Source organism: Miniopterus schreibersii, assembly GCF_964146895.1.
Source record: "Miniopterus schreibersii genome assembly, chromosome: 21".
In the NCBI taxonomy this organism is placed as follows: Eukaryota; Metazoa; Chordata; class Mammalia; order Chiroptera; family Miniopteridae; genus Miniopterus; species Miniopterus schreibersii.
This window is the reverse complement of record NC_138123.1, coordinates 1946684-1961747: the sequence shown is the minus strand read 5'-3', so window position 1 is coordinate 1961747 and position 15064 is coordinate 1946684. Positions and strand designations below refer to the sequence as shown.

At 46.9% G+C, this 15064-nt stretch overlaps 1 protein-coding gene across 2 annotated transcripts in view; it reads right to left on the bottom strand.

The window, feature by feature from the left end:
• KCNT2 (potassium sodium-activated channel subfamily T member 2) overlaps nucleotides 1-12502 on the bottom strand; it is a 103930-nt gene extending 91428 nt beyond the window's left edge. For both annotated transcript variants that reach the window (XM_081123744.1, XM_081123745.1), the window contains exon 1: nucleotides 12016-12502. In XM_081123744.1, the coding sequence (XP_080979870.1) occupies nucleotides 12016-12110 (95 nt within the window). In that variant the 5' untranslated portion in view covers nucleotides 12111-12502. The remainder of the gene's footprint in view (nucleotides 1-12015) is intronic.
• Between the last annotated feature and the right edge of the window lie 2562 nt (nucleotides 12503-15064).

Here is a 15064-nt window from a genome sequence, read left to right as displayed (position 1 = left end):
CATTGCAGATCAGTGATGTCTGCTAGGCCATCTTCATACAAGACCGTCAAAGCCAAGGGCATAGCCGGAGCCGTGTGGCCTTTCTGTGTCGTCCCTTGTGTTAACATGCAGGACAGCACTTAGGATTTCCAGTGTAGACCACGCGTGTATTTTATCCGTTACACAGGCTTAAAGATAAGCAAGAGGCCCCTTGTTGAGGCTCTAAAATAAGTCAGCCAGCAGCCAGCAGCCACCGGCGTGCTGTTTCTTGGTCTCTCCCCTTTCTGCTTAGTGATCATGGGAACCTGTCCCCTTCAGGTAGGAGCTTCCCTTTTCTGAACCCAACACCTGGGGTGGGACAGGAAAAGGGGGAAGATCACGCCTGGAAGGAGAGGCATTTCTGAGATCAATTGGGGGGGGGGGGCATGGAAAATGTCAACCTCGCATGGGAAGATTATGTTCCTAGTGGATTTTTTTTCCCCCTAAATCCAAGACACTCTTCATACTCTCACAGTTGTGATTCATGATGTCAGATCGCTTGCAGAGGTTGTACCAGACCAGTTCCTTTAGGTCAGGGTGCGGTTTTCACAGCACTGTCCCCGGGGGGCCCTGGGCGGAGGGGAGCAGACTCAGCCTGGCTGGGGGGGGGGGGGAAGCTCAGGCTCCCTGCTCTCGCCCCGTCCAGGCCCGACTGCTTGGAGGTCGATGGGGATTGACTCACAGGCTTACACTCTGAGCCCATCCCACCCATCTTCACGCCATCACTGCCTCATGAGCCTGTCACATGGGGGCGAGGGGCAATAAGAACTGTTTTGTTTTGGTTTGAGGCACACGACATAAACTTGACCTTTAGGGTTGTATACAGAACAGAGCTGCAGAGAATGAGAGAGGAGGGTGTGGCAGGTCGAAGGGGGGGGGCTTCTGAGGGTGTTGAAGGGCAGGGAGGGCTGTTTAAAAAGGAGGGGCACCCTTGGGCCGCTTTGCTGCTTTATTTAGTCAGTGTTTGTATGCTAAGGACACACAGTGTCGGATCAGGTGAAATGAAAACACTTCATTTCTTCTGTTCCTTAGAGAGACATCTTCTAAACCATGTTGAAAAATGCACCTCCAGTATGTGGTGGGCACACAGCACAATATACAGATCTGGTAACACAGAAACCCACACCGGAAACCTATATGTTCATATTAACCAGTGTCACCCCAGTAAACTTAATTTTAAAGATAACCATGATATAATGAAACCACAGAAATCTCTTAGAAGCAGGAGTCCCACAACCTGTCCACTGCTGGGGAGGTTACGTGTGCAGCTCGCACAGACCCCGTGAGGATGGGCCGCGGAAACCCACGGCCAAGAGAACCAGAGTTAGGTCGAGGCAGATTTTCATAGACCTAACAACGAACAAGACAATCATAAAGTAAGGGTCATCTATCTGATTTATAGTTTTATAATAATTTTTAAATTTGCCTTTACTTGTGTGTGGGGGTTTCCTTTCTTCTTTCCTTTCTTTTTTTTTTCTAGGAAAATGGAGGGGTTAATATTTCCACAACCAGTGCAACAAGCCAAGTAATGTGTAACGTACCAGAATCTCTAATGCCTTTGGGAACCTGGTCAATGATTTTTTTTTTTTTTCCGGGAAAACAGAACCAAAAACAAACAGACTCTAAACTAAGAGTTATAAGAAGACGAAACACCTAATGAACAAGCTCACAATTCATTTCTTACAGTTTTTCCAAAAATTTTCTGACAGGTGTTCTATCCACTTCTTAGATATAGTAAAAATAAGTTTCAGTTCTAAAAGAAAACACATCTTGACTATATCTAAGAAGTGGGTAGAACACCTGTCAGAAAATTTTTGGAAAAAGTGTAAGAAATAAGTTAAAACCGTGTAGCTAAAAATGTGCTAGAGCAGAGCAGGGAGTGAGACAAAGCTTGAGAGAGGGACCGGGACCAGCCAGCCCTACAAGCCTCCTGAGATTTCTGGTCTTTATCCAAGAATGAAAGACATTCCCATGTTGTTGGTATCCTAAGGACAAATAAAAATTAGAAGAAAGACACTTCATTCTCCCTGTTCAAACACAGAAAAGATTTCTCCATCCACCCCCTTTTCTTTCAGCAGTGACTTTAGAAGGTTTTTATTTGTACGTACTTCCTTCCTTTGAAATGCTATAAATCCTTCTGGAGAAGTAGGCAAGCCCTTTGTGGGCTGGGAGCCTTCTCTTTGCAATGTAAACATCAAGACTGCACCCCTCCTCAACCCCCCAACGACCTCACTCCCCACCCCCACCCCCACCCCCCGGCTCTGTTTCTGCAATAGGACAGCAGCCAAACCCAGGGCTCCAGGTTGCAAAACCATTTCCAGTAATAAAGACCTGAGAGGTTTGTTTTCCCTCTAGATAAAGCCAGTGAGTTCACACACATGGTTCCCCAACTACCAAGGAAGTGTCAGGATGAACTGTGTGACCAGCTTGAGGACTGGTCATTGTTTATCTTGAGGACGCGTCGTGTAACGGGCCCTGTCTGCCTGGCTCTATTTTTGCAACCTCTTAGTGCACTGCCTGGGATGTGCATCACATTTTATCACTTTATGCCAATAATTTTTAGAAGTTTACCCCCCTCCTTCATTAAGATCTCAATGCACATTGACTGAGCCCAGGACACAGACATAAGCAGGGAGAATTTAGGTCAGGAGGTCACTGGAGATCCTTCAGTGCCAAGAGCAGGGGGACCGAGCTCTGGGTCAGATTCAACAGGCTCAGGTAGTGGAGAGGTGACCTGCAGCCGGGAAAAGTAACAGCAGGCCCAGGGCAGAGTTTCCTGAGTGGTTTCAGAGGACATTCGGTGTCGGAATCGGTGGTCCTCACACGTGAAGTTGCCGCGTTTAGACTGTGTCCTTTGGGCCACAGAGAAGGCGGTGGGAGTAGCTGCAGTGAGGAACGACCTGACCAAAGCGATTTTTATGAATGAAGGCAGGCAACTGTGCAAGAAATCAAAAGGGATGGGGCAGAAAAGCAATGTCCTCTGGAGCTATTTCAAGGCCAGATGTGCAGAAATAAAAAGGTGGGTTATGGTGGGAGGGGGAAAGGGAAAAGGGGGGACATTATGAAATAATAGGGACGCTCACCTGTCGTTTCGGAATGAACAAATAAACTACTGTTACAGTTTCATCACGCTTGGTACCAGCTGACAAATAGCTACCTAAAGAACACTTCTTTCGAGAAGAAAATTGTATATCATTTCCATAGCTAAATGTGGCAGAAAAGGCCCCTTAGAGGTATTAATATGGGGACCTGCTGTGCGAAAAGTATAAGACAGAGAAAAATAGATTATGAGATTGAGCACTGTGTTCTGTTACAAGATATTTTTAAAAGCAAGACGAAAATATTGTCAGGTTGTGATTATAGACTTAAAATGTTTGAGACACTATTGTACAAAAATAATGAATAAAAGTCCACATAAAATCCATAGACCAAAAATAGGTACCAAAACACATAAACAAAGAATATAAATGCACGGTTCATAAAACACCTAATTAAGAAAGATAATTATTAATCAATATACCTTTAATCAAAACTTCGGTGGATCAACATGGATGGGCTGCCTCTTGCACGCCCCGTGGATGTGGCGGTTCTCATTTTACAATGGGAAGAGTTCAAGTTCCCTAGATTATTAACTCAAGGCCAGCAGAAGCAAGCAGAGGAAACTCTCTTTGGAAAAAACTGAGGATTTAGGGAAATTTATCTGTGATGGTGCAGGAATCCCCAAAAGGCTCAGGAGACGGACGGGTTAGCAGAGGACAGATGAGTGAACATATTCTCAGAAAGTTTTATTATTAAACATTGTAGTCACTAGAAATATTGTCAAAAGAAAAAACCCTGTCAAGTTTTTCTAATTGAGTTTTATTTTAATAGTAAATTAATAGGCTTTTCTCCCCCCAACAATGACCAGCTTCACAAACCCCGTAACTCCCTTGGAGCTGGAGCTGGGCCTTGTCATCCTGGCCTGGAGGGAGACACAGGCCCTGCGACTCTCCTGCCTTCAGAAACATTCACACTAGTTTGCCTTTTGTTCCTTCTGTTATCTAACAGCATTCAATCCCATGTGTTCATGTTATAAACAGAATTGGGAGGCACAATAATTAGATGCTGGGTCTACCTCGTCTAATTATGTAACTTGGAGCGAGTGCCACATTTCTGTAACTCGGGTCATTCATCTGCAAAAAGGGGGAAATGGCAGAATTCCTCAGAGCCAGTGTGGAGGTGAAATGAAACAATACATGTAACGTGCCTAAAACAACACGTGGCACATACTAAGCTCTTGGTGAATGTTCACTGTCTCTGTGCTAAGTACTATATTCAATATCATCCTCCCCTCTCACCTTTTCTTTGTATGTTCAGTAAAAATAGGTAAAACAATGCACGAAATAGTTAAAAACAGCCAATGTCCTCACCCCGCAGCGTGGCTGCTGCTAAAGTCAATTGCCTCACTCCAAAAAAATTAAATAAATAAATAAATAAATAAAGTCATTGCCTCACTCCTTCCTGGGACCTGTCTGGCTTCCTGAGCGCCCTAAACCCTGCGAGATCCCGGGGTATTTCCGTTTGGACAGACCTGAGACAGAAGGCCGTCGGTCATTAAGACACACATCTGGTCCCATGGTTAATACCCGGTTGTTTGCCATATGTGGGCAGTCGACAAGTTTTGCCCGAGGGAGTTCAGTGAGGCTGAAGCGTGTTAATCCGCTTTTATTGCTGTTCACACAGCGATTTACAAGACGGCCTGAGCGGGCCTGGTGCTAACAATTCATCGTTATGATCCTGTGCAAAGTCCAGTGCTGCAGAGCCACGACCCGGGAGCCCTGGATTTCTCTCGGTCGCTGCTCTGTGGCTTTGTGTACAGTGCCCATTTCCCGCACAGATCTGCCCACTGTGAAAATTGGAAGCCATTCACCTCTGAGTTCAAGGGATGCACACACGAGGGCAGTGATTTCTCCTGAGACCATGGCATGATTGCCCGAGAGATGTGGGCCTTCGAGCCCAGTTCCAAAGGCCAGCCCAGTTAAGACACTACACTCGACAGGGGCCAAAGATTTGAGGACCTGCCGCCAGCCACTGTCCCCTAACGACCGGCTGAGCTCGACAGGCTGGATTTTTTTGTGTTTTCCTGCAATGCTTCTATTTGTAAAAAAAATATATTCAGATAAATATAATGGATCTAAAACAATACTGTGGAGAAAAGCCTTCCTGTCCTTGGTCTCTGCCAACCCAGGGGCATTTCGGCTTAATCTTTCCAGGCAGTGAGAGCTTTGCAACTGGAACCTCTTCACTTCCCATCTCCAAACCCATCTGCACTTCCAGCCAAAGGAGACCATGAATCTCACACCACCGGTGCACTGAATTAGTTGGCACAGATGAGTTATTTTTCCAAGTATGTGGAGTGGTTCCTCCTTCCCTTGAAATTGTACTTACATCTTGGGTTCTATTGATGAGCTTGTTCTATTTGTATCTGGTTACTGGGGAATCAAGGCCAGAGATTTCTAACCCCCTCTCCTGCTCCCAGGCGATTGGATACGAAAGACCCAATGACATTTTAGCCATGTTCTCTCGCCTTCACGGAGCCTGGATTTTTATTTGTCTACCCCAAGCATGTGCATGATCACTTTTTTGTAGAATAGATAAGCAGACTGCAACCCAATTACTGTCTTATGATTAAGATCCTTGAGAAAAGAATTGTTGTTTTTTCACGGCCCATAAAAAAAAAAAAAATCCAATGTCCAGCCAAAGATTGTCAAAGAAAAACAGGAATTATCTTTTGGGATCACTCTCTGTTGCTTTGCTTGCTTTTAGAGATAAATTTTTAATTGGCAATTTAAAACTCAGGAAAAGCATTAGTTGAAAAAACATCTTGATTGAAGGTTTGTATTAACTACTGCACAGAAGAGGCCAAACCAATTTAATTTCAAACTATAAATATATAAAGTAACTGGGTAAACTTCACTGTAAAAAAAATATTTCTTTTTGCTTCATTTACTAAAGGTAATTTAGACAGCATTGATAATACATAAAAATACAAATAAAGACTAATGAACCGTCGATGACAAAATGATTTATGAACATATAAAACCTTTTAATGAACAAGAACATGACTTGAGAAAGCCAATAAAAATACCGCACTCACTGTTAACAACAGCAAAAAGATAAAATCATGGCCTAGCTGCAGGTACGCATTACAACTAAATATATAGTTCGTCTAATTTTTCTGTACCATCCATGAAGACCAAGCTGTATTTAGCTTTCATCTGTATTATTTCTCATACTACCTCTCAAGTCTATTTTTGCAGAAGTTGAAGAGTTACATTAGTAAGAGAGAAGGGAAAAGGGATGTTAATTTTGATAAAACAAGCTGGCTGACATCATTTTCTTGGTCATCCATCTGTAAGAGTATTTTTTCTCCCATCCTCACGACTACTTGAAGCTCCAATGGAAAAGCTGTTTAGTAGAAAATTAAATCTTAAAATGTCACATACTTTATGTGGAAAATGAAATTACTACACTCCAACCTCCCTTATCCAAGACTTATTATATGTAGAGATACTTTGGAAAGTTAGAAGTGTATCATTCGCAGAGGACCTGTTCCGATTACATCACCGTTTCCAGAAAATGGATGTAAGGGAGTGATGAACGTAATCAAACTTGAAAAACAAACTCTTAAGTGATTCGAAAAGCTACATTTCAATGTTATTTATAAGAACCAGTCAAAAGGAAGGAATCATACATATTTTTATATAGAATATTAAAATTTGAATTCTTGATAACTATTAAAAAACAATAACTATTAAGCAATGCATTTTTCTGTTTTATATTTAAATTTATATTTATATTCTGTAATTTTTTTGGCACCATTACCTTCTTCAATAGTAGGTAAGTTTTTGTTGCCTTATTTGTGGAGATTTTCTTTAATGTAATAGTGCTAAGAAACACAACTTGTCCGGATTCTCTCTCTAAGAGTAAATGTTTAAATCTTTTTTATAGATATTGTACATTCATGATTGATTCCACTATGTAATCAAGCAGTAAAAATGACACTTCATTCTTGACCGACCTGAACTTAAAAACTTAAAATAAATACTTTACATTAAATAGCTACTTTTCAAAATAATATGTAACTCATTAAGGGTGATAAAATTGCTAAATTATATAAATGTGTCACCTACCAATCCAAAACCCAATCCCCCAATTTAATGCCCCCAGTTTAATTTTACATAAAGTAATATATCTGAATTGTATGATATTTAAAATTACACATACACCAAAAGCTATCTAAACATGTCCCGAATTTTAAAAATACCTCTTAAACCATTAATTGATTGAACTGTACTCTTTCGTTCAAATCCTTTTATGTTTTCCAGTTACTACGATGCATTAGGTGACTTGCTTGCATTACTTCTAAATGCAACCTATAAAATATGAAAGATATATTTAAAATTAATGGAGTTGAGACGACTGAGCAGATATTTGAAAACTAAAATGGTGTTAATTAAATAAATGGCCCACTTCTGCATGACTGCAGCTGAGAATTGTCCATTAACTGTAATTTATCCTCAGTGGTGATAATTTATCCACATCAAGTGTCCTGTGTTCCACACTTTAAAATGACTAAGCTCTGATGAAGGACAAGAAAGGGCATTTGAAACCCGACAGTCACCGATCTTTAACTTCAGGAGAATATTCTGAATCTTGACGGTTTTGTGACTCTTAGAAATATTCAAACGGGAAATTTGCACTGTGGGCAACGGGAGCTCAGCCTCATTGGATTTTTTAAAAAAGAATAGCTTATTGGCCTAGCCGGGCTTGGCTCAGCGGTTGAGCATCGACCTAGGATCCAGGCGATCGGGGTTCGATTCCCGGTCAGGGCACAGGCCCGGGTTGTGGGCTGCAGCCGATCAATGACTCTCTCATCATTGATGTTTCTATCTCTCTCTCTCTCTCTCCCTCTCCTTTCCTCTATCTGAAATAAATAAAGATATATTAAAAAAAAAAAAAAAGAATAGCTTATTGATTTTGAGAGAGAGAGAGAGGAACATCGATGTGAGAGTGCAATATCAGTCAGCTGCCTCCTGCACGCCGCCGACAGGATAGAGCCCGAAGCCCAGGCATGTGTCAGTGACCGGGAACCGAACCAGCAGCCTCCTGGTACATGGCAGGACACCCGGCCAACTGAGCCGCAGCAGCCAGGGCGCATTGGGTTTTAACACAGCAACAGCCCTTCATACTACAGAATGGCCTCCGCATAAAACCAGCCTCTAGTCATGTCACTTTCGACCACAGGGTGACTCTGAAGAGACCAAGTACTCTAAGTATCGGATGCAAAACACACCAACTCCTTGGATCCAGCCCCAGTATCTTTTCAAGCAGACACCGACTACCCTGTTTACAAATAGTGCGTGGTCTCTGGATAGTCTTAAAGTGGCAATTCTGCAAGAACCATCATCACAGCAGAACCAATACTGTCGACATCCTGGGGAGAAGCTCACCCTTAACTCTGTGCAGACACCTCCCGGACAAGCGCCGTGTCATAGTCTTTCTTACAGCCGTCCCCAAACCTAACTTAATAAGGCCCTGGGACGTCGCATGCACTCAGAGACTAGCGGAAGGGAAAAACAGCCATTAAAGAAATATTATATGAGCCGTCTGAATTAGATTTGTGTGTTTGACTCAGGATGCCGAAGAAATAAACGAGCGTCGTGTATACAACAGACATCCTGAAGGCACAAGCGCTGGTGTCGTTTAGCAACTGTCGAATTTATTTCAATGGCTCCCAGAACTAACGTCACGCACGTGCTAAATGACCCGCACAGCCAGGTCCCACTCTGTTTCCTCGCCCTGCTCAGAAATAGGTATCAGAATGCTGATGAAGGAGAGGTAGCTGGTAATTCTGTAAGGATGGCACTGTTATATACACTACACATATATTACATATGCGTTATATAAGGTGCCCCCCAGAAATGTGTACACACACTTTGAATGATGATGAAGGCAGTGTTTATTAAAATACATTTCACTTTCAAAATTGAGCTATCAGCTGTTAAAGTGTGGATACATTTTTTGGCGCGCCCCGTCTGTTTCATAGAGAACACAGTTCTGTTACGTGTACCTTATACATCTAGTCATGCCCACTTACAGAAGGATGGATATTCCGAGGGACGTGTCCTTAAGGCGATCCTTTTTTTGTGCGAACATCACAGCGAGCGCCTACACACACCTAGAAGGCCTAACCCATTGCACGCCTGGGCTGTAGGGCAAGGCCTACTGCCCCTGGGCTAAGGGCCCACAGCACGCGACTGTACAAAACACAAGATTAAATCAGCACAAGAGAGCCTGGCCAGCGTGGCTCAGTGGTTGAGCATCAACCTGTGAACCAGGAGGTGACGGTTCAGTTCCCACTCAGGGCACGCGCCTGGGTTGTGGGCTCGATCCCTAGCAGGGGGCGTGGAGATGGCAGCCGATCAATGACTCTCTCTCATTGATGTTTCTCTCTCTCTCCCCCTCTCCCTTTCTCTCTCTGAAATCAATAAAGATATATACTTAAAAATAATAATAATAAAAAGTATAGTGTAGTAAACATAGGGTGTCCCCCCAAAATGTATACACACTCTCTGAAAAATGATAAAGGCAGTGTTTATTAGTACACATTTCACTTTCACAGCTGAGCTTTCCAGCTGTTAAAGTGCATGTACATCTTTTGGAGACGCCCTGTATATAAATCAGCAACACGGTCATTTATGACCGTGATCAGCTATTATGGACTGTGCCTAATTGTAGGTGCTGCACTTTTATACCACAGACAGGGTCGTGGGCCTGTTTACACCAGTGTCACCGCGAACATGGGAGGAGTGCGTCACACCAGGACATTCTGGCGGCCACAACGTCACCAGGTGATAGGAATTTCTCAGCTCCATTATAATCTCACGGGACCACTGTCATATATGCTGTTTGTGGTTGACGGAAATGTTATTGCTCACCGCGTGAATCTACACGTACATAGTATGTGTATGTTTCCCTACCCAAAGGTGGTAAGGTATAAATTTAAGTGAACTATCCATCCAAGGTTAGGTCACCGAGAACCTTGGCGTGGAGCACACACGCTCTGTATCCAGATCGGCCCACAGCGTTCTCTCCTTAAACACCTCTCACACCGCGACCATGGGCCTCGCTCATTTTCACGTGCTAGACAGTAAGACAGACCTGAACTGAAGAGCAGGGTGGAAAGGGTCCACTCTCCTGTCAGTAGGCGAACAACTTTTCAAATGTTCAATACCTCATTGCAACACTGGCCAGTTTTTAAGGTGAAGTCGGACTGGCATAAACTTTATTATAACAGACGTTATAAATACATGCGCGAAACCTGTTTTCAAAATAGCAGCGACTCTTTGAGGAAGGATTCAACCAACCAAGATTCTTAGTTACCGACCTACATCTGCAGCATCCTTAGAAAACTGGGAGCAACCACATGAACGATTAATACCTCAGCTACGACATTAAAAAGCAAACAACGCTACCACCACCAAGTCCAAAAGGTGTCCTATGAGTCCATCTCGTGCTTTCTACCCAGAGGAGAGGGTTTCTGTTCTACACGGTGATGCGGAGGTCCTGGAGTCACAAGTAGAGATTCAATCCCTCCGAACATGTAAGCCGCGGACCTAGGCTAACACAACTGATCTGTGTCAGCCAGCACTGCAGACCTGGGTAATAGCCTCTCTCTGGGCCCTTCATTCAGCCAGAACACCTTACGTTCCCAGCCTACTGCTAAGTTGGTTTTCATTCTTTTAACTCTTAACCAATAGATGTGTTTTTGCCTAAAAAGCAAAGACCGAATTGAAATATCATCCTCTGCAAAACATCCGTGTCCCTTTAAATTACTCATATGAGGCCAACAAGAAGCCCGTGGTGGATGCACAGGATGAACTCCCCCGGGGGCAGGAGCAGGAGCTGACACCGGGAGCTGAGATGCTGAGGAGGAGGGAAGGGACCCCCAGGAGTGAAGAGAGGGGCTTTTTTGAATCAGACCAATAATGGATCTTTTATGTAATTAAAGTACAACATCAATAGCAAAGTGAACTTCAAGGAGACATTTCGATTGACTTGAGAGCCCAGTTAGCGTATTATTTCAAAACAAGGAAATGCGGCATGTGCTACGTGAAACGACTACTCCAGAAAAGTGCTCAATTCAATGCAACATAAAACGTGCTTTTGAAATAACGAGACCGGGCTGGCTTGAGGGATTTCAAACGTTCAGCGAAGCAGCAGGATGCTACAGAAAATCCCAGGAGCAGCAGGTGTTCTGCTAATAATAAATATTCTAGTTTCGGGACTTGTTTTAATTTGGTGGCATAGACCAATACTTAGGTTAAAAATAACATTAATTCTGAAAAGATCGGATCATTCTCTGCAGACACCATTATTACTATTAATAATAGGCGCAGTTGCCTGTCAATGGCAAAGGTGGTCATTTTCACCAACCACCTGTTACATATTTAAAACGACTGTCTACCTGCAACTGCAGACGTTTACAGAGCATAAAATACCCAGTGGCGGGGGACACCTGGCCCAGGGCAGCGCTGAGGAGGGGGAGCCCCGCGGGTGCCCGAGGGGTAAGTTTCTACTGCGCTGTTCCGGCAGCCTGGACACATTTTGGAGCCTGGTGGCCGGCACCTAAGGGGGAAAGGGGAGTCGCCGGCCCGGAGGCGCCGGGCCATTTGCTTTGCACTTCTGATCCCAGCCTCACACAGATCCTAAGAAAGCACCGGGGGAGATGCACCAGATGCGTGCGGAAAACCCGCTGCAGGCACGGGAAAGGGGTCGCGGGAGTTCCCTGGTCCGTAGCGACGTCTCCAGGGGCTCAAAATGGAGAGACAGGCCAGAGCCCCTCTCCCCCGCTTGCGCCCGGCTCCGGGGCCCCCCGCCCGCTCGCCCCCTGGGCTCCCCACCTGCCCCTCTTTCCGCCGCATCCAGGGATGGATCCCGCACCACGCCGCTCACCTGTCGTCGCTCTGCCATCCCTGGTCCCCCAGCAGCAGATCCCGGAACCGGTACCTGGGAGGGAGAGGGGGCACCTCGCTCTCCAGATCCACCATCCTTCCTCCGGGAGTGGGGGGCGCAGGCGGATGGAGGAGAGGGGGCGTCGGGGCAGCGGGAGGGGGGCCGCGGTGGGCCGCGGGGCAGGGGCCTGGAGGGCGGGGAGGGTCCGCCGGAAGCCCCGGCTCGGGGGGCCGGCTCGTCTCCCCGACAGGGATGGGGGTGATGCAAACCCAGCCCGGGAGCCAAAGTCTGGCTGCGACCGGGATCCCCGCTGCCAAGGGACCGCCCCCGGCTCGGCGCCGCCCCGGTCCCCGGACTCGGGGGAGGCGGGAAGGCAAAAGTAACTTCGCGGGAAACACGCGGGCGCGGCCGAGGGGGACGCGCGGGAGCGGCGCGGGGCTGAGCGCGGCCCGCACGGGCGGCAGGTGCCCCGCGCACCCGGCCTGGGTCCCCGCCCGCGCCCCCGCCCGCGCCCCGCGAGCTGCGCTGGAGGCCCAGCCAATGAGCCGCCCCCTCATTTGCATAACAGTGACGACACGGAGGTGCCGCGGGGACGGCCAATGGGGGCGCTTAACTGGCGGACTCCCGGGCGCGGACCCTCCCGGGCTGGGGACCGGGATGCTCGGAGCATCCTCGGGGCTCCCCGCCCCCGGGCCCGCAGCCTGCACGGGGCGCGCGGGCTGCGGAGGGCGCGGTCCTGCGGGGGATCCCCGCCCCAGCCCCAGGAAAGCCCCTGTTTTACCGTCTGCAGGAAGGGAGGTGTTTCCCTGATCCTGGAAAAGAGGGAAGGGGCGCTGCAGGCCGCCCAAGGGAGACGTTGGGAGGGTGGCTGGGGAAGCTCGGCGACACCTCGAGGTCGATGGACGGGTCGGTTACTGGCGCTGCCCCTGCTGGCCCCGTGGGCTCGCAGGTGGCCCGGCCCCGGCCCGGGGGGGTGCCCCCAGGAGTGGTCCACGCAGTCGGGGAAGGGCGCGGGCCGGGGCCACAGCTGGTTTTTCAGTATCAGCCTCTGCTTGCTGGGAGCCTGGCTGAGTGTCCACGTGCAGCAGGAACCGGCTTGGTCAGGGTCTGCACGGACGCTGAATGCGTCCCATCTAAGGGTGTGGGAGCCTTTATCACCGCCATGCCCTTGGGGACCTCCCCGTGCGCTCCGAGGAACCTGTTCTCTGTCATAGGGACAAAACCCCACCAGCCCCTCCAGACCTGCTCAGATGGCGTGTCCCGCACCAGGTGTCCTGCTCCGTCCAGGTAGTGACGGTGCCTCTTCCTTCCGGCACTTCATACCCCTGCGGGCATTTTTCTCGCAGTGCTTATGATGCCCTGTGGTCTGCCCCACGATTAACTGGGTTTTCCTGACATCTTACCCTCCTCCCTGCCGCTTATCTTCCTGACACAGCGCCTTCAAAACAGCAAAGTCTCAACAGATGTTTGTTCAGATGCCTGAAAAGCTTTCACACCTAGGAAATTAACATTTATCCACATTCACTGTTGCTCCAGAGTTGTGGATTTGTTTGTTTCTTTTGCATGAACTTTTGGGATCACTTTGCCAGATGAGAAAGTTCTACCCCCACATCGTTAATTTGGGGTGCGGGGGAGAGAATATCACCTTTATATTTCGGACCTGCTCCTCAGCTGCTAAGACAGCTCTACGAAGTCTACCTTTGAAATGTTCCAGGTTAAGATTTATATTTTTATTTACATTATCATTGTCTGCTTGTATATGTAATACATTTAAATACTTATGCATCAGCAGCAGACTCAAAATCAAGGCACTAAAAAAAAACCATAGCTGTTGAGTGTTGGTCCTCTTCTCACCTTCATATATTCTTCAGTTTTCTGGAGGCTGCTTTTTCACCTGTGCCGTTCATTTTGACTTTTCGCTCTCTGGCCTTTCTCCTCTACACTTTTATGCTTTTTTTTTTTTTTTCATGTCACTTCCTGCTGTTAAAATACACTTTCCTCTGCCGCGCTCTTTGTCTTGGTTTCCTTCCTTCGCTGCGCCCCCCTAACCTCCTCCGTGGGAGCGGAAGCTTTCATTCTGCTGACAGAGGATCGATTTTTAGCAACAGTTTTAAACCCGGTTCTGTACGATACAATGTCACACCTTCCTCCAATCCCCTTCTCAGCATCTATCCCCAGGCAGAAAGAATGTAACAAAACCTGCCCTACATTCCCCAGGCGCATGAACAAAATCCTTTCTATTTCATCAACACTGTAAGGAGGACACAGTAAAAAAAAAATAAAGAATGTGAAAAAGGAAAACATTGCATTCGACTCACAGATTCCCCCTGAAACGCGCAGGTGAGTAGCGCGTCCAAAGGCCAGGTGGAGATTAACGGAGACGCCCGAACCCCGAGCCTATGCCTGGGGGCTTTCTAAAAATAACACGGGTCCCAAGGGCGAGATGGGTACACACCTTACCGTGGACACCTGGCAGCAGGCAGGTGACGTTTTCTAACCAGGGACACCCTGTGCCGTTGCTGCCAGCTTCTTTCCCCCCCTCGTTGCTCTCCCCGCATGCACACCTTAGACGGCGCGGCTCCTGATGCTAACACACCTCTCCATTTACCTGCTGCTGAGTCTGTTCGCTTTGGCTGAATTTTCAGAGGGAGATCAGAGCGCCAAAGGGAGAATTCCTTGGTGCCAAGTGGGATTCCATAACTGTGAAGCATATTCTCTATCAACGGTCCAGAAATCGCCCCCACATTGGTCTTCTACCTACAAAACACATACGTCTTTGCAAGGAAAATCTCCAGAAGGCTTGGAAAACTCCAGTTCTGTCTCGGATCTCACATTCTTCGGTTGCCAGTGGCCCAAACCCTGCTCACTGACAGCTTTAGAGGAGGCATCCTGCTCCTGACCATCCCGGGGCCCTGACGACATCAAGCCTTCTGAAGCAGGAGAGGTCGGAGCGCCGCTGTTTCCTTTTATCTGCAGTGTGATGTTGTAAATATTCATTATACCCCCATATACCAGATTGGGATTTTTATTTCTTTTCAGATAGCTCACC